The sequence below is a fragment of the Ambystoma mexicanum genome, chromosome 2p, assembly GCF_040938575.1.
Source record: "Ambystoma mexicanum isolate Mex_15411 chromosome 2p, UKY_AmexF1_1, whole genome shotgun sequence".
NCBI classification, from domain to species: domain Eukaryota; kingdom Metazoa; phylum Chordata; class Amphibia; order Caudata; family Ambystomatidae; genus Ambystoma; species Ambystoma mexicanum.
Window position 1 is genome coordinate 288,596,873 of NC_090923.1, and position 18,513 is coordinate 288,615,385.

Consider the following 18,513-nt stretch of genomic DNA (forward strand, 5'->3'; position numbering starts at 1 on the left):
GCAGTTCTTTTTCAAAGAATCTGTAGTTTTTCTCAGTCAGAGCAAAAGTACGAGAAAAATAGGAAATAAGATAGTTTTCCTTGGTGACTGGATCAGTCTGAGTAAGTAAGGCTCCTAAAGCAAAATTACTGGCGTGAGCTTCTAGTATATAGGGTACATTGGGATCAGGTAATTTGAGTACGAGGGCTGTGGTGAATTTGTTCTTTAATGCCTGAAAGGCTTTCTCTGACTCTGTATTCCAATCGTAGAGGACTCCTTTTTTTCACTAATCGAGTGAGGGGTAGGAGTATTTTGGAATAATTGTGAATAAACCGTCTATAAAAAGAATCGCTGTAGTTCCTTAACGGAATGAGGAGGCCAATCCAAAACAGTGGACATTTATTTTCTTGAGTTTCATTTCGATGCCTTCCAGGGTTAAGATGTATCCCAAGTAGGCGATCGTGGTCTGATGGAAATAACACTTTGATGGTTTAGCACATAAGCAATGGTCTCGTAATCGTTGCAACACTCCATGTGGCGAACATGATGGTTATAAGATGCAGAAAAGACCAAAATATCGTCCAGATAGACCACAACCTATATATCCAAAAGGTCACAGAATACATTGTTGAGAAAATATTGAAAAAACGCTGTGCGTTAGATAACTCAAAGGGCTAACAAGGTACTCAAAATACCTGAACTTGGTGCAAAAGGCAGTTTTCCATTCTTTGCCTTCTGCTACATGTACCAATATGTATGCACCCTTACATCGAGTTTGGTATTGGCATAACTGTCCTTGACCTGGTCCAATAGAGCCTGTATAAGGGGGAGAGGCTGATGGTGTTTAATTTGTGGTAATCCACACAAGTTCTAAGATCATCTTCATCCTTTTTGGGAATGAAGAGGATGGGTGCACCGGCAGGGGAAGTTGAATGTCTTATGAAGTCCTTTCGGAGGTTGACATCAATATAGTATTTCAGGATTTGGCTTTCTTTCTCAGATAAGGCATGCATCCTTCCATAAGGAATCTTGGCATCAGGTATTACATCAATGAGACAATCATAATCTCTATGAGGAGGAAGATTATTAGCTTCTTTGGGATCAAATGCATAGATACCTCTGATATTCTTGGGGTATTTGGTGTAATGTAACTAATGCATGTTTCCGGGACAAGGATCTCACAACTGGGAGGGATTTGGCCAGACAAAAGCACTGGGTGCAGGAGCTAGGACATTGAGAGCCCTGAAAGGTGAGTTTCTGGTTTCTCCAATCAATGGATGTATTATTGTACTTAAACCAAGGTGTACCCAGAATAATCTCGAAATGTGGAGCTGCTATGGTGTCAAACTCCAAACATTAATTATGAAAAGAGGCACATGTCATGTTCATGGTCATGGTTTTGGTGTGTAAGGCAATGGGTCCGGATGTGAGAGGCGATCCATCTACAGATAATATAGGTTCACACTGTTTTTTGGACACTAACAGGACTCCCTGTTTATGGGCAAAGGCAAGGTCTATTAAGTTACCTGTGGCTCCATTATCAATAAGAGCCAAAACTCCTTCCCACGTACAGGTCGCAACACTAAGGTCTACCAGAATAAACAGATGAGTGGATTGGGTTGGCATAGTCTGACATAATTGCATATCTACCCCAAGGGTCAGGATCCAAAAGCAATGGCCTTTCCCTGGCTCCCTGGCAGGAGGATATTTTGGGTAAAGAAGTGAGGACACCCTCGGATTCCTCACAATCCACAACCTTTGAAAATATCTTACAGCCAGATGTAACTGCTTTTCTTTGCATGATTTTCAATGTCAGGTGGATATTTTCTCCAAACGATTAGCAGAAAGAGGCTGTTGTGACGAATCCTTGGATGTCGTCACTTCTCTACGAAGGGTAGCCCCTTCCTATGAGCCCAGGGAGGTGAGGCTGCTACTCGATAGTCCCCCTGGGGTGGTACTCAGTGGTAGGATCTCATGGGGAGAGACTCCCCCTCTAGGGATAAGGATGAACATCCAAGGGAGACGCAGTATAACCCTCACCCACCATCCTATACACCTCCCCACCTGGTAAATCCCAGTAATATATCGAACAACCATCCTATATATTTATCTAGGTCTAGAGACTTGCCTTCTACTGAGACGAGGAAGAACATGGACTACCCAAGAGAGAGTAACCATAGAAGTACTAGAACGAGGAGGCATAGAGGAATACAAATTGAAGGACCAAAGACACCGACAATGGACTTAAAGTATATTGCCAACCAGCTGATACAAGAACTAGATGAAGAACTCTATGAAGTGAGCTAGCCAATAAGCAGGCGAGGCAGTCCAGCTCAGAACGTTCGATGGGAGGACATCAACGCAGCGGCGAGCAACCTACTTCTCAAGCCTGGAGAGCGGAACCCTTGCCTTGGTGGCGTGGAGCCACTACAATGCAGAGCTGGAGGGCGGCGGTGTGACCTGAAGCAGGTGTATCAGTAGTCCACGGAACAACGCAGTGTTCGCCAACGGTATCCTGCAGCAGAGTCATGCAGGATCACCCGGAGCAGAGAAGTGCAGCACAGACCAGGGCCCGCTGCACCGCAGAGATCTGGTGAAGAGAGAAAGAGAGCACATGGAAGTTGTTTTTTTTTGTGGCAGTACCCGGCAGGAGAGTGAACCAAGTATGGCAAAAATAAACCATAGAGAAGTACGGGCCTGGCACCCGCACCCACAACAGAAGGTTATGAACCCCTTTACACATCGCAGTACTTGGCAGGAGAGTACACCACGTACACCAGGAGAAAGAAAGAAAACCCGGATCAAGGGCCCGTCTCACAATTGTGTCTTGGCTTGCTAAGAAAGGCAGATGGAAGGGAGTTCTTCTCCCTGATGTTGTGAACTGTGAAATAGAGCCTAGGAAAGGCCTAGAGTTGTGAACTGTCAAATAGAGCCTAAGAAATTCCAGGGGAAGGGAGCCAGTCCCATTGGTGTTGTGAACTGTCAAATAGAGCCTGGGTTATAAAGTATTTGAACTTTGTGACACAGAGTGGGCGAAGATCTGCATCCTTTTTGTTTGTTTGTTTGTGAAGTGCTGGAATCGGGGGAAGTGAGCCATTCCCCCTGCTGGAGAACTTTCAGCCAGAACTGTGCCACTTAGTCCAGGAGGAGGGAGTTATTCTCCTGAACCAAGAATTTTGGTACAACTGTTTAGTTACAAGTGTTAGGGACATGTTGACAGAGGACAGTGGAATCTTTAAGTTAACAAGACTTCCTGACACTCATTTGCATTTTAGTTGAGGCAGGGAAACCAATCATAGATATAGGGAGAGATAGGTTATTGCTTTATTTTCATTTCAAATAAATGTTTATAGCAATCACTATGCCACCTGTGTGACAGTCTCCTCCTTCTGCACCCTTACACTATCAAAATATTTTTCTTCTAAAAAGAGTGTTGTGCTAGTATATGTCAGCCATGCTACAGTCAAAATGAAAGGAAAAGCATCGGAATAATTAGTACTTGTAACAACATTTAGCATATGGAGTAATGATATTAAAAAGCTTGTATTGAAAAATTGACACTTATTAAATATTGCAAATCCAGTCTTTTAATGCCCCATCTTTTCCTTTAAAAAAAGTCTAAAACAGTCTTTATTTAGAGCAGAGAAAGAAGCCTAGGCTTACTGATACTATAAGAGCAACATGTGATTTTCCACATATCCGAGGGCACTTTCCCTACAGAAACTGTAGTGTGTTCAGTTTCACAACTCAAAAACAAATAATGGCACTGTCCTGTAACTATTGGATTTTTTTTAAAACACATATTGCCTGCACACGTATAATTGTGATTTACATCAGACTATGCCCTTCCCTCAACATCTATGTAGGGAAAACATAAAGGAATGTGAGCACATGAAATATTAAACAGCGGTAGAAAATTCATACTTAATCTCTAACGGCCTCTTTAGTACAGCATTACATTTATAACAATGGACATGACCAACCTTTATGGTGGGTTATAGAGGAAATTGAGCCACAGATAATGGCACATTATAAAATTAGTTAGCCATGAGAGAACAGTTTTGGCTGTAACATTCAAGAGGTTTTGTAGATGGGCTCAAAGACCAAGATGAATGGTACCAACTCGGCTGTGTGTAGAGATCGGTTTTTGGATTTGACTACTACTAGCACCCTTGTGGGGGGTTCCGGCCAATCAGGTGGCTAGGAACCCAGGCCTGAACAGCCATTGAAAGCCTGCGTTCCATCCCACCTGATGGCCGGCTCCCCCGTCGCCATTTTCCCCCCTACCCTGCATCCCGTTTTTCTTTTCCCCTCCCCACCCCACCCTTACCTTATTTCTGTAGTGGCTGCACTCCCGGCCGCCGCCTCACTTTCCTCTCTGCTCCTGCAGGCCGCCATTGAAAGGGAAGAGGGGCCCCACTTTCCGTTCCATGGCGGCCATCTGGGAAAAGAATTTTCCTCTTTTCAACCGATATTTATATTTTCCTTCGTTCAAGGGGACGCTGTGCGTGTCCCGTTGAACGGAGGAAAATATATATTTTTCAAACCCTGGTTACCGTTTTGGCAACCCGGGTTGCTAGTACCCCGTTCAAAGTGCTGAAACAGGGGCTAAAGGCCTGTTGCCCTAACACATATTGGTTACAGTGTTGAGCGAAACTGAATTGCCACAGTTTTAAATAATAGTAATATGAGGGTCACACCACTAGTACGTTTACAAAGAAGATTTGCTTCATATGATACCGTTTACCCTCCAAAAAATCTGTTTGGATTCATTTAAATTTTAAAGCCCTTTGCCACTAAAGATTTAATGATCTCAAAACAATTAGAATAACTTAAAAAACGTTGTTGTTTGATTTGAATGTTCATCTGTTACTTGCAGAGCAGATAGATGGTCCTGAAAAAGAGACAGTCCTCTAATTGGTGGACATTATGTCAAAAACTAGTTTACAGCACTGAAGCAGACGTGCAAATTTGAGTGCCCATTTAGAGCAATTGGTCATCACTAGCTGACCATTTATTGTCAATCTGTGTAATTCCTTCAATTTTCTTTTTTGATTGTTAATGAATTTTCTTAGTTTTTTTCTGTTTTAGTGAATGCTTTGTTATTCTCTCTTTTGAGAATGTAGATCTGCGACCTAAAGTGCACATGATGAATTAATGCACTCAATTCAGAACATTTGTATCAATCATTTAAACATTTTATCAATAAGAAAAAATGACAGATATTTTCTTAATTTTGTTTATGGGAAAGGGTTGAACACTACTATTTACACTACTATTTTCTAATTATTCTATTTTCCCTCTGAACACATTGCCTTTTCTCAATATTCGCAGTAGGAGCCCAGTATAGTTGGAGAAATAATCCACCATCTTGTTTCTCTATATCTCTCTTCCTTCCTGCACTCTCTTTAACAGAAAGCACTTTGGGTATGTTGTTAGAAGACCACTTGTCTGATTGGACCCAATAAGCAGGAACCTCCCACTCCTTCTTTGATTCACTTTTGGACAAACACTTAAAGAAGAATTCATTTGGATATCTTTTGGGAGAGTTGACATTCTGAACACCCTCTCTCAGGGCACAGTAGAGGGTGTGAGAAACCAAAGGGTGTCTCAACTACTAGTCCCCGGGGATCTCTCTCCTAGGTGCCAGGGCACAGCAATCGCCTTTGGATCCAGACCCTGGGGTGTACCAGTGCGGGAGGATCACCAGGGGTCTTCGGGGAGGGAGGGTGAGACAGCCAATGGTGAGACACGGTAATCCCCCCTTTTTTGTATACCTAACCCAACCTATTTTTTAGGATTCTATGATGTCCCAACTCCCCCCGCCCCCCACCTTTCTATACAAACACTGTGCTGAGGAAGAGGGCAACCGAGAGTAATAAGACTAACTCTTGCACATCGCACTGGACATATCCCGCTAATCGGGTCAGGCACTTGACTTTAAGTACATACATCTGATACCAATTAGCTCTCCTCACATGGATAAAAGGCGGATCATAGAGTCACACTCTCAGCAAGGTGGAACACGAGTAAGAGCAGAACTTCCGGAGCGAAGGCGAACCTACTGGAGCAGAGCGACGGACCAAGGGACGAGAGCAATGGGTTGAGGACCCCAGCAGTTCTTTACACAAAGTTGTTGTCACGAAATGGCCGCGAAAGACACGTGGCGAAGGCCAAACCCCAGACAAGGCTGCATTGTGCTTCAAGGACGCCAGCAACCCTCCTGGGTGAACAGCAGAGTTGGGGAGGCAAGGCGAAGCATGTGGCACTAACCTTGACTCGAGAATTGGAAAACTGTAAAGACAATAAAGAAATGCACACTGCCTGCGAGTTGGCAAGCGACCTGAGAGACCGGTGTGTGTTAAGGAAATATTGAAATGTTCAGGGGAGAAAAGACCAAAAGTTATTTTTGGAAAAATAACTTTAGGTCTTTTCTCCCACGAACATTTCCGCCATGGGCTTCCAACCCCAATTCTTTTATTTATTATTTGATGGTCGAGACTACTTCCATCCTAGTTATAGGGCAAAGTAGGAGTTTTTCCAAATGCAGAAATTTTAACGTTTTTACAAATTGTACATTTACAATGCCTCCCCTATAGGGGTGTCTCTTGCTGAAGATCAGGTCTTGCCACTCTGCACCAAAGCTCCCTAGGCTGAGAGAGTAGAACCTGAACGCACTCATCCTGCGATAGAACCTCTTGAGTCGGTCTCACAGCATCTGGTGGACTAGATCAGCCAAAGCTTCCTGTTCTGCTTCAATGAATTGCTTTTGAACTGTGTTCACTGCAATAAAACTAGAGAGAATCTGCTTCATTGCACCTGATGAAACGGCTCCCACCTGCATCGTGCCAAGCAGAACCACATCACTTCTTCGGCTCAAACATCCGGTTCAGCGCTGAGGACAAAACTTGAACGGACAGCTCTTCAACCTTACATGGTAGCACTAAGGTCACTGCATCAAACCGAAGGAGCTCAACTTGAACTGCTGGAGTATCGCAGCACACACCGACCCGAACCAGCGGTTAACAATGTATTGAACTGCATAGACTCCTGATCCGACCCTGATGAACCACTCGAACCGCACCAAGCTCGCGATTCTAACCAACTAGATGCCAACCCGCCACTTGGCATAGCACAACTCTCTGCACCCAAACCTAATTTGACCTGCAACATAGCTTGATACCTGGTTCAGCACTTTCAAACTACCTCGCTTAGTGTACACGACTATTCTCTGCTGCAAACACTGCCACAACCCCAGATGGGCATTTAGACCACATTTGGGCTGGAGGTTAGGCGCTGGCATACAATGTATGATGGAAATCATAACAAACAGGTGTTTGAGTGGGTGGATAGGATGTGTATTCCAGTAGCACTTCAATTTGGAATGTAACCCTTGCTAGGTAATGCTGCCTGCACACCTTCATCTGAAAGCTTTGCGCAGCAGCTAAATAATGAAACCAGAGCAAAAGCAGATAAGCAATATTCATCTCCAATTAGGTTTCTAGCTTTGTAAAGGGAAGGTTGTTTAATCCTACAACCACAAAGGTGAACAACTTGCACTAAAGGTAGAGCAATAGCTCCTGCTGCAATATCCCACCCTTCGTGCTGGCCTTTACCAGAGTTGTTAACTTGGTGAACCATGTGGAGTGCTTTGAGTAACAGATGTACATTCAATAACTGAAAATGCTCCCCCGCAATTGTTTCCGTCTTCCAGCTCGCTTTATCTAAGGTAAATAATGTGTAAATTGGTAAAAGTTGTAGCAACTGCAAAAAAAAACACATCTTGCTTTGATGCTGCTCCGAATATATTTGTTTGCATTACTTACAGTTGCAGTCTCACTGTTTTTAATGGGATAAGCTAGCATGATCTTGTATCCTTTAGTACAGGACACCAAAGGAGAAAGTGTTGCTCATCATCATGAGCTCAGGTCCACATGGGACTTGGCTTCTGTTGAAGCACTCTAGTAGGCAGTAAAAGTAACTGGTGTAATATCCCTTAACACAACTTTAAATTGTTTTTTTCTTAGGAATTGCTCTTTCGAAGGGATTGTGTCCTCCGACGTATTCCTTATCTTAGATATAAATCCTTCAGCTTTGCTGGCCTCGGAAAATTTTTTCGCCAGAGGGCGCTGCGCGTCGATGATCGCCGAGTCGATGACCCTCGACGGCCTCCGTGCCGACGTCGACGTCATCCTGCCTATAAAGGCCGCGCGCAGCGTCCGTTGCTCAGTTCCGTTTTTCCGCGCTTCGTTGTGCCTCGGAACACCGTTGCTCAGTTCTCGTCAAGATAACGTATATAATAACTACTATTTACCTCGATATCGATGGCATCCTCCTCCGACCCGACGACCCCTCGGTCCGGTTTCAAAAAGTGCCGAGACTGCGGGAAGAAAATGTCGTTGACGGACCCTCACAGGGTCTGTTTGTGGTGTCTGGGAATCACGCACCAGAGTTCGGAGTGTGAGGAATGCCTTTCCATGACGGCGAAAGCCTTGAAGGAGCGTAGGGGGAAGCTCGAGAGAGGTAGGTCAACTTTAACTTCCTCGAAAGCTTCTTCGGTAGAGTCGAGACGTTCGTCTCCTCACCATAAAAAACACTCTCGATCTAGATCACGAAGTGGCTCCCACCACTCGTCGACATCGAGACACTCGAAGAAGAGACGTAGGAGATCCCCTTCGTCATCTTCGTCGAGTTCTCCTGAGAGAGTTCATTGCCCCACAAAACGCAGCTCGCAAGCTGAGTGGGAGGAATTCAGGAAAAAGATGCTAAGCGTCTTCGAGAAAGCGGCCTCGTCCCCCTCGAAGACAGCTGAGGGTGATACCCCGGGTAAAAAACCCAAAAAATCTAAACGCCGCGAGTCGCAGTACCCGGCGGAAAAGTCAACCCGAAAGCGCCTCGAGCCATCGGGAGATAAAGCATCATCGACGCCATCGTCGAAAACTCCTTCGAAACAGAGGTCGGCGCCATCGACGCCGTTGTCGAAGGATCCATCGGCGCATCAGTCGATCGAGTCGACGCCGACGTCGACGCCGATATCGACGCCGGTGAAGGAAAGAACCACGGCTACTCCACAGCCAACGGTTAGACAAAAGACCTCCGACTCGACGCCGAGAACGTCGACGTCGTTCTCGAGCAGGACTCCGATCCTTTCGAGTTCTTCGAGGCCTAGTACACATTTCTCGACGCTTTTCACGGCGCCTTCGAGTACTTTCACGTCGGTGTCGACGACATCGACGTTTTCAAGGCCTGTGATGATGGCTCCTTCTGCATTGGAAATGGGGTTTATACCATTCCAAAAACCAATGTATCCCCCTTTAACCTCGATTTTTGAGGAAAGGGAGGATTCAGACCAAGATATTGATTTACAGAGGACCACATCACCAGAGCCAGAGACTTTCGCCTCTGAGGAAGGAAGATTAAAAAATCTTCAGGATGCACTTCAGGAAGCTAGTGGCTTGGACACTTCTCCTGAAGCAGAATTTATCAAACCAGACCCAGGAGAACATGCGGAGACTCCATATAGAGCTCTGATGTCTAGAATCATAGAATTTATGGGTTGGTCTGCACCTTCTCCTGCCTTTCAGCAGGATGACCTCACTGACATACTGGACAAGGGCCCACAGGAGGATCCTGTGGTTCCATTTCACTCTGCTCTACAGAGAAGGATTTTGACAAACTGGGAAACGCCAGAAATTATCCCGGCAGTAAATAAAAAACTGTCAACAAAATACAGGGTGGCTAGTTCTGACCCTGAATATTTGTCAAAACACCCTACTCCTGAGAGCTTGGTTGTACAGGCTGCAACCTCATCAGGCAGCACATCTGCATACCCCACTGCTCCGCAGGATAGGGATGACAAAAAGTATGATGCCATGGCTAAGAAGGTTTTTTCTGCCTGTAGCATGGCGTTAAAGTCTATTAACGCGACCTGTACGCTCGCTAGGTTCAGCCACACCCTTTGGGAGTGCGCTTCATCAGCGGCTGACTGCCTCCAAGAAGGAGAGGAAAGGGACGCATTTTTAAACATCATCAGGGATGGTAAAGATGCGATGTGCGAGACCCTACAAACTGGCCTAGATTCTGCTGACAGTATCAGCAGGGCCATGGCGGCAAGTACCACAATCCGCAGGCATGCGTGGTTGAGGAAGTCTGGTTTTGCCTCTGACGTGCAGACCAGGCTTTTGAATATGCCCTTTGACGGTTCTACCCTCTTTGGAAAGAAGGCGGATGACAGTTTGGAGAAACTGCAAACGTCCAAGGCAGCAGCCAAGTCATTGGGAGCTGCTATCCGTCAGAATACCTTTCGTCCTTCGGGATCATCGTGGAGAGGACGGTCCTTTCGTTACTATTCCTCATATGGAAGGGGCAGGGGACGACCGGCTCAAAGAGGCCAAGGAAGATTTACCCGTGGTGGACGGGGTAGGGGAAAGAAAGCCGCACCCGCAGGAGCAGGAGCCACTTTACCTTCGGCAACTGCATCAGCCGCTTCAAAACCACTCTGAGGTCTCCCCTCACAGAACACCAGTAGGGGGCAGGTTAACTCACCATCTGACGGAATGGCAGGCTATTACGTCAGATGCTTGGGCTCTGGAGACAGTGGCCCAAGGTTACTGCCTGCCCTTCCTACATATCCCTCAGAGTCATCCACCGGGGAACAACCCTTTGAAGCTTCCAGATCCGCTCCTCTTGCAGGAGGTTTTAGACCTGCTAGAGAAAGGTGCCATAGAACTGGTACCTGTAGCGGAAAGGAACAAGGGTTGGTACTCCCCCTACTTCATAATACCGAAGAAGGACGGAGGACTGAGACCCATCTTAGACTTACGGGAATTGAACAAATTCCTCCGAAAGGACAAGTTCAAGATGGTGACTCTCTCTCAGATCCTTCAGGCCCTCCAGCTTCAGGACTGGTTGGTATCTCTAGACCTCCAGGACGCTTATTTCCATGTGCCGATCCATCCCAGGCACAGGAGATACCTGAGGTTCGCAATTGGCAGCTCTCATTATCAATTTCGAGTTCTGCCATTTGGGCTAACCTCCGCCCCGAGGGTCTTTACCAAGCTAATGTCGGTTGTGGCTGCAAGTCTAAGGAGGGAAGGGATTCATGTCTACCCTTACCTAGACGATTGGTTGATCAGAGCTGTATCTTCGGAACAGGCTCAGAGACAACTGGATTATGTTTGCCACTTCCTTCACAAGCTGGGCTTCTCCCTCAATTTAAAGAAGTCACAGATGATACCATCACAGAGACTCCAATTCATTGGAGCAGTCCTGGACACTTCCCTGGGAAAAGCCTTGCCACCAGAGGTGAGGGCTCGAGATATTCTGCAGATGGTCATCAGATTTCAGAATGCCCAATATCTCCCAGCCTACGACTTTCTGAGGTTGCTAGGCCTCATGGCATCCTGCATATTCCTCGTGCCGGAGGCTCGCCTGAGAATGAGATCCCTCCAGTGGGCACTGAGAACTCAGTGGTCACAGTTCTCAGGAAGGATGACAGATCTCCTTCGGATCCCGGTCAAAGTAGCCCGAGACCTTCAGTGGTGGGCCTGTCGGGAGAACATCCTGAAAGGAGAAATGTTTTGGCAACCATGGCCGGAGATAACAGTAGTCACGGATGCCTCACTCACGGGGTGGGGAGCTCACGCCAACGACTTGACCATCAGCGGTCGTTGGTCTCCATCGGAGTCCAGACTACATATCAACCTGTTGGAGCTGAGAGCCATCAGACTAGCGCTGAAGGCTTTTCTGCCGTCTGTACGGGGAAGAAACGTCCTAATAATGACGGACAATACAGTGGCCATGCACTACCTCATCAAAAGAGGAGGCGTAGGCTCACTACCACTGTGCAGAGAGGCGATGCAGCTCTGGTTTTGGGCAATTCAGGAAGGAATCTCTCTATCGGCAATTCACCTAGCCGGAGAGAAGAACTTGACAGCGGACGCTCTGAGCAGGCAGAGCACAGTCTCTCACGAGTGGGAGATAGCTCAGGAAGTCCTTCAAGAGATCTTCGCCCTTTGGGGAACCCCTCAAGTGGATCTGTTCGCCACCAGTATCAACAGGAAGTGCGACAGATTTTGCTCAAGGGAATTTCCCCCGAGAGGAGCTCTAGGAGATGCGTTCGTAGTGGACTGGGAGTTCCCACTTCTCTACGCGTTCCCTCCGGTCCCTGTCATTCCTCAAATGATCAGGAGGTTGAGAAGGTTTCGGAAGACCATGATCCTAATTGCCCCGGATTGGGCCAGGAGAACGTGGTACCCGGACCTTCTAGACATGTCCATCTGCCCTCCAATTCGACTGCCATACAGAGAGGATCTTCTCTCGCAGAAGGAAGGTCAGGTTCTCCATCCAGCCATCAAGACCCTCAACCTTCACGCTTGGTGTCTGAAAGGTTGAGGTACAAGGATTGGGACCTTCCGGATGATGTTATGGAGGTGTTGCTTTCGGCCAGAAGGCCGGCAACTAAAACTCTATACCGCTGCCGTTGGAACAAATTTTGCAGCTGGTGCAGAGAAAAGAATATTGAACCCTTTTCTTGTGGTACACCTATGGTGTTGTCATTCTTACTTTACCTGGCTAATTCAGGCCTACAGGTTGGCACAATTAAGGGCTATCTCGCAGCGCTATCAATCTTTAAGCGCACTGCAGAGGAGCCTTCATACTTCAAAATTCCATTGGTAATACAATACCTAAAAGGATTAACTAATGTTTATCCCCCGAAACCTTTTCAAGTTCCCTTATGGGATTTAAACCTAATTTTAAACTTCCTAAAGGGTGCCCCTTTTGAACCACTACACTCTTGTTCATTGAAGCTTCTCACCCTCAAAACTGTTTTGCTAATAGCATTGACATCTGCTAGAAGGGTTAGCGAGTTGCAAGCCTTATCGTGTAAACCTCCACATACAATCTTTTACAAGGACAAAGTTGTTCTTCAGGTGAAGCCTAACTTCCTCCCGAAGGTAGTCTCGGAGTTTCACATCACTCAGAAGATTATATTACCTTCTTTCTACCCTCCTCCTCATCCGGGGAAGGAGGAAGAGAGACTGCACAGGCTGGACCCTAAGCGAGCCTTGAGCTTCTATATCAGCAGATTGGCTAAGATCAGACAAGCAGACCAACTCTTTGTAGGTTATGCAGGACATAAGTTGGGCCTTCCAATAACAAAACAAACCATCTCCAGATGGATTATTTTAGCCATTCTGGAGTGCTACAAATTGGCAGGAAAGGAGCCTCCTCAAAATCTAAGGGCTCATTCTACCAGGGGTATCGCAACATCCTCAGCCCTTCAAAGAGGGGTGCCAATTCGAGATATATGTGCGGCTGCCACATGGTCGTCCGCACATACATTTACCAAATTCTATAGCCTGGATTCCTCCTCTAGTCAAGAAACTAGATTCGGCAAGGCTGTGTTACACTCTGTCCATTCTGGAAGGGTAACATAACTTTTATTACTCCCGCCTCCAGTCACAATACCACTGCTATGGGAGTCTATCTAAGATAAGGAATACGTCGGAGGACACAATCCCTTCGAAGAACTAGTTACTCTTACCTTGTAACGTTCTTTCGATGGGATGTTCCTCCGACGTATTCCTTATCGACCCTCCCATCCATCCCCGCAGTATGACTTCCTGTGGGTTTGCAGCCTATGCTCCTTCAAGGTGATTAGTCTAATCCAAAAACATTACTGGGGACTACAAAACGGAACTGAGCAACGGACGCTGCGCGCGGCCTTTATAGGCAGGATGACGTCGACGTCGGCACGGAGGCCGTCGAGGGTCATCGACTCGGCGATCATCGACGCGCAGCGCCCTCTGGCGAAAAAATTTTCCGAGGCCAGCAAAGCTGAAGGATTTATATCTAAGATAAGGAATACGTCGGAGGAACATCCCATCGAAAGAACGTTACAAGGTAAGAGTAACTAGTTCATCTTTTCTATGTATAACAACATAATGTCACACCAGCGTGGCGACACTGAAAGGCAAATTCCATTCTCCAATTTTTCACCATCATTTTCATCAGGTCAAAAATGCACCGGATGTGAATATATATAATAACTCTACACCAGTGGAATGTTTGTGAAATATTAAGACTGTTATTGTTCCTAGTCTGAACCATCACATGTACTTGATTAGTAAAGGACTTTTAGTTGAGACTTCCCGTTGGCAAGCATGCGATATAGCTCGGCATATGAGCGCTTTACGCAGGCATCTGTGTTTAGCATATAAGACACAGATTTGAATTCCAGCAGATGCCATTAACCTACAGATTGTTTGTGTGAAATACAGTTCTATTACCCCTAGATTTCCCAAGAATGTCAGCAAGCACCCAATCCCAATATGCATTTTTCACCTTTTGAACGCAGGGATGATCGATCCAGTATGTCTTGTGAATAGCCAATATCTAGCAAAAATAAGAGTTTTCTCATGAGTAAGCCAAAGCCAGGGTTGTCCCCAACTAGACTGTATCACAACCAACATGGCTTCCTTATATCTACAAAATGTGTGACCAAAACCTGAGTCACAATATTAAAGGCTTGAGTTTGGCCTACTATTCAATTCCTAATTGGTAAGCTCTAAATGGAGTGGGGATTGTTTGAGTTCCTCTGGGTAGGGCAGACAAAATCTTTTAAAACATTATTTCCTCCCACCAGAGATCCTAAATTCGTCCTGAATACTTCTGTGCTAGAAGATATTGCTTGCCCCCCTCAAAACACTTGGAGAAATCAACTCACATCTAGGCATCTGTTCTTGATCAGTTCCCCTTTATGAAGTTGGGGGTGATGGTCCATTACCCCTTTGTGCAGCGGCGCACCACCCAGTGATCAAAGTAGTCTATGTGCTGAATCCTATCCCCCTTAACATTAACCAAGGGTTTCATAGATTTCCTTTTATGATATTCCACACCTTTGGTTTATGGTGAGGTCTTTTTGAGGAAACTCACTAGCATTTTACCCAGACCAGTAGGCATCTTTGAGAAGAGGGCTGCAACATCTGCAGATAAAAGAATAAACATTTCTTCCGCATTAAGTGGGGAAGTGCAGTCCAATAGCACTTCAATTTGTATTTTGCATCTTAACCCTTGCTAGGAATCTACAGAAAAGTAAAAAACTGAGGTTGTGAAATAATTAATAAAGATACAAGATAAAAAAAATTGTGATTGTATCTTTAAATAAGATAATTGATTTAATAATTGGTATAATGACACACCAGCGTGACGCCACTTAAAGGAAATTCTATTCTTCAATTTTACACCATAATTTTCACTAGGACAAAAATGTACCGGATGTGAATACATATAATAACTCTTCAACAGTAAAATGTTCATGTAATAAAAGCTTTGACTGATTAAGACTATCTTTTGCTTCTTGTCTGCATCATCACATGTACTATACATGAGTGCTTGATTAGTAAAGTACTTTTGTTTGAGACAGGCAGTTGACGAGCACGTGATAAAGCTCAGCATATAAACACTTTATGCAGACATCTGTGTTCAGCCTATAGGACACAGGTTTGAATTCCAGCAGAGGCCCATCCTCCCTCTGAAGTAGCTGTAAGTTGGGTAGTATTCACACCTAACCTCAAGCCCAGGGACTGCATCTCTCCGGCACTGAAATCCCTTCTCTGGCTCCCCGTGGCTGCAAGGATCAAGTTCAAGACCCTCTGCATTGGCCACAAGGCTTTCTGGGGCCTGGGACTTACCTACATTACTCTCCTTTATGAGCCCTCTGTTCATCTACCTCCAACCTTCTGCGAGTGAGCTGGTTCTCCAAACAGAGATTTGGAGGGAGATCCTTATCCTCAGCAGGTGCCTCCCTGTGGAATAGCCTCCCTGCCACCCTCCGCCTTGAGCCTGATCTTCTTAGGTTCCGGAAACTCCTCAAGGCCCTCCTTCCTTCTCTCTCCCTCTACCCAGCTAACCAGAGCTCTCTGCTCCTTCCCTCTCTCCCTCCCTTCCTTTACAGCTTGCTGACTGGCCGCCTGGGGTACCTCAGAGTCTCACAGGTCCCGGGCACCCCCGCCAGTCCTCTCACACTCTTACCTCAGGGCCCAGCAACCCAAGAAAATGGCTCTCTGCACTTACCCCAGTCTCCACCGACTGGGTGTACTTGGACCTTCCCCTCCCTGTGACGGTCTGTGCACTTGCACATTCCGAATGCACCTTGCTTGAAGATAATCTGTCTTTCTGTTCTCCCTTGTCTTCACCCATTAAATGCACTTGGTAAAACTGCAGAATCGTCGTCAGGCCTATTTGCTGTGCCTCAACTGTTGCTGTGCCTCAACTGTTAAATGTATTATATGCACTTACCCTGCCTGGGCAGACTATTATCGTCTCAGAATTTCAAGGGCTCTAAGCGAGTGTGGTTTTTTCCCCAGGTTCCCACCCTCCTTGAGCACTTTTAAACATTTGCCTTTGTATAGGCGCTTTATAAATAAACATTAACATTACCATAACATTACAGCACTTAGAGGCTTGAGGAATCTGACATGAAGCACTATATAAAATATGATATTATTTGTAAGACAAACTATATTAATTGCAGGCATGAACATAAGGCATCTGTAGGTTTGCATTAATGCATGTAAACGTAGATGATATCGACCTGTATAACTGGCACATTATCCTATCTTTTTATTTCTCAACATGATATCGACCTGTATAACTGGCGCATTATCCTATCTTTTTTTTTCTCTCAACAGGAGGATTGCATCTGTGGCATGTGACTTTGTAAGCATTGCAACTACAGTGGACGGAACAGATGAAAAAAGCATCTTACGAGCATACTCTTTTAACATATAACCTTCCAAATGGTGTCATGCTAAGCTACATAAATGCCAGCATGCTTGTAAAATGTAGAAAATAGTCAAGCAATCATTGCCACGCCACCATAACGCTTGGATGGCAGCTAATGGATAATGCCTTAACAGAGATAAAAACCGAGCTCCTCATTGTAGGCCCCAAGGAAACTCTCAACAAACTTGACAAACGGTACAACTCCTTTGTCATAGATAACTCCCACATCACAGTTTCAACAGCAGTGAAAACCCTTGCTGTGTACATGGACTCCACGCTCTCAATGACATGCCAAGTTAGCGCAATTGCATCCTCAGCTGCCCTCACGACCAAACTAATCAATGCGGTCAAAACATACCGAACTACCTCGAACTGTCTCTCCTTAGCTAGAGCCACCATTGGAGCCAAATTAGACTATTGTAATGTCTTATTTGCTAGCAGCTAGTCCAAAATGTGAACAGACTTCAAGTAATTCAGAATAATGTGCGTAGGGCTGCCCTGAGCATTCCTAAAAGGGAGTACATTGCCAGCGCCAGACAAAATGCTAATTGGCTTCCGGGCAAAGAACAGATACTCTTCAAGACATTATCCATAACACACAAGTGCCTCTCACTCACAGCCCCCCCTTATCTTGCAGAAGTAATCACCAGAGCTACATCTTCCAGACCCAAGAGGTCACACCACGCCAACCAACTTGAATTCCCATCTTCAAAAGGGCTAAAGCAGCAGGGTCCAGCTTCACTCTCCTTGCTCCCAAACACTGGAACGCCCTCCCCACAACCCTTCGAAATGAAACATCTCACCCAGCATTCAGCAAATCTCTCAAAACTGAGCTGTTCAAATAGCTCACCTGCCACTGTCCGCCCGTGCCTTCTCTGGCTTTCTGTTGTTACCTGGGCCATTTTGCCTGGATCTCTGCACACTTTTATGTCTCTGTGTTTAATGTAACATTCGCCTGTCTAGTATATGGCTCAATGTAACTAAGAACCACAGTCAGGTGCGCATGTCTTCTCTCTGTAACCAGGCAAGCACTGCTGTAACAGTGCCACAGTGCCCCTGGGACGCCTTGCGTGCTTTATGAATGTAAAAAATAAATAAATTGCGTTTTATTGCTTTCTACATAATTATATTAACAAAATGCTGTGTTCAATGAATATTATTAACAGGTTTGCCAAAATGAACATATTATTATTAGTAAAAATGTATGTATAGGCAGAACATTTATTTACCAATGTTTTTTTCAACTAACGTTCAATTTTCATATCCATTTGAGCAACAAGATGCATCAATGTACTGCGGTGTAAAGAGGTTTTCCCTGTCATTTTAGCGTGGGGCGGTGTTGGTATTCACTGGGAATTACTATAGTTTAAAGACCTTTCACAGTCCAAGCTACCAAGTTAAAAAGAATGGTTGCCCAGTGGCAGTATTCCGAACACTCTTATGCCTCATTCTGTGTAAATAGCATGTAAAATAACCCAGCCATTTACCCATCTGCAAGATGAGAATTTCCCAGCCATTCACATAAATGCATGACCTCTTTCACCATAGTAAATCACCATAGGAGAATACTACATGCATGTAGAATGACCATGCATGTGCATAAACATACACACACTTTTTAAATTGCAAATGCAAAAAATAAACGCACCTTTTGCAATTGTTTGGTAGAAGTTGTTCAGGCCAAGACCCTGTACCTTGACTACCTATCTACCACGCTTAACCCCCTTCTAATACCTTACAGGATAT

At 45.4% G+C, this 18,513-nt stretch overlaps 1 protein-coding gene across 1 annotated transcript in view; it reads left to right on the forward strand.

The window, feature by feature from the left end:
• Positions 1-17,891, forward strand: part of FBXW12 (F-box and WD repeat domain containing 12) — a 549,693-nt gene extending 531,802 nt beyond the window's left edge. The window contains exon 10 of the mRNA XM_069643567.1: positions 16,674-17,891. Coding sequence (XP_069499668.1) covers positions 16,674-16,773 — 100 coding nt within the window. The 3' untranslated portion in view covers positions 16,774-17,891. The remainder of the gene's footprint in view (positions 1-16,673) is intronic.
• Positions 17,892-18,513: the final 622 nt, after the last annotated feature.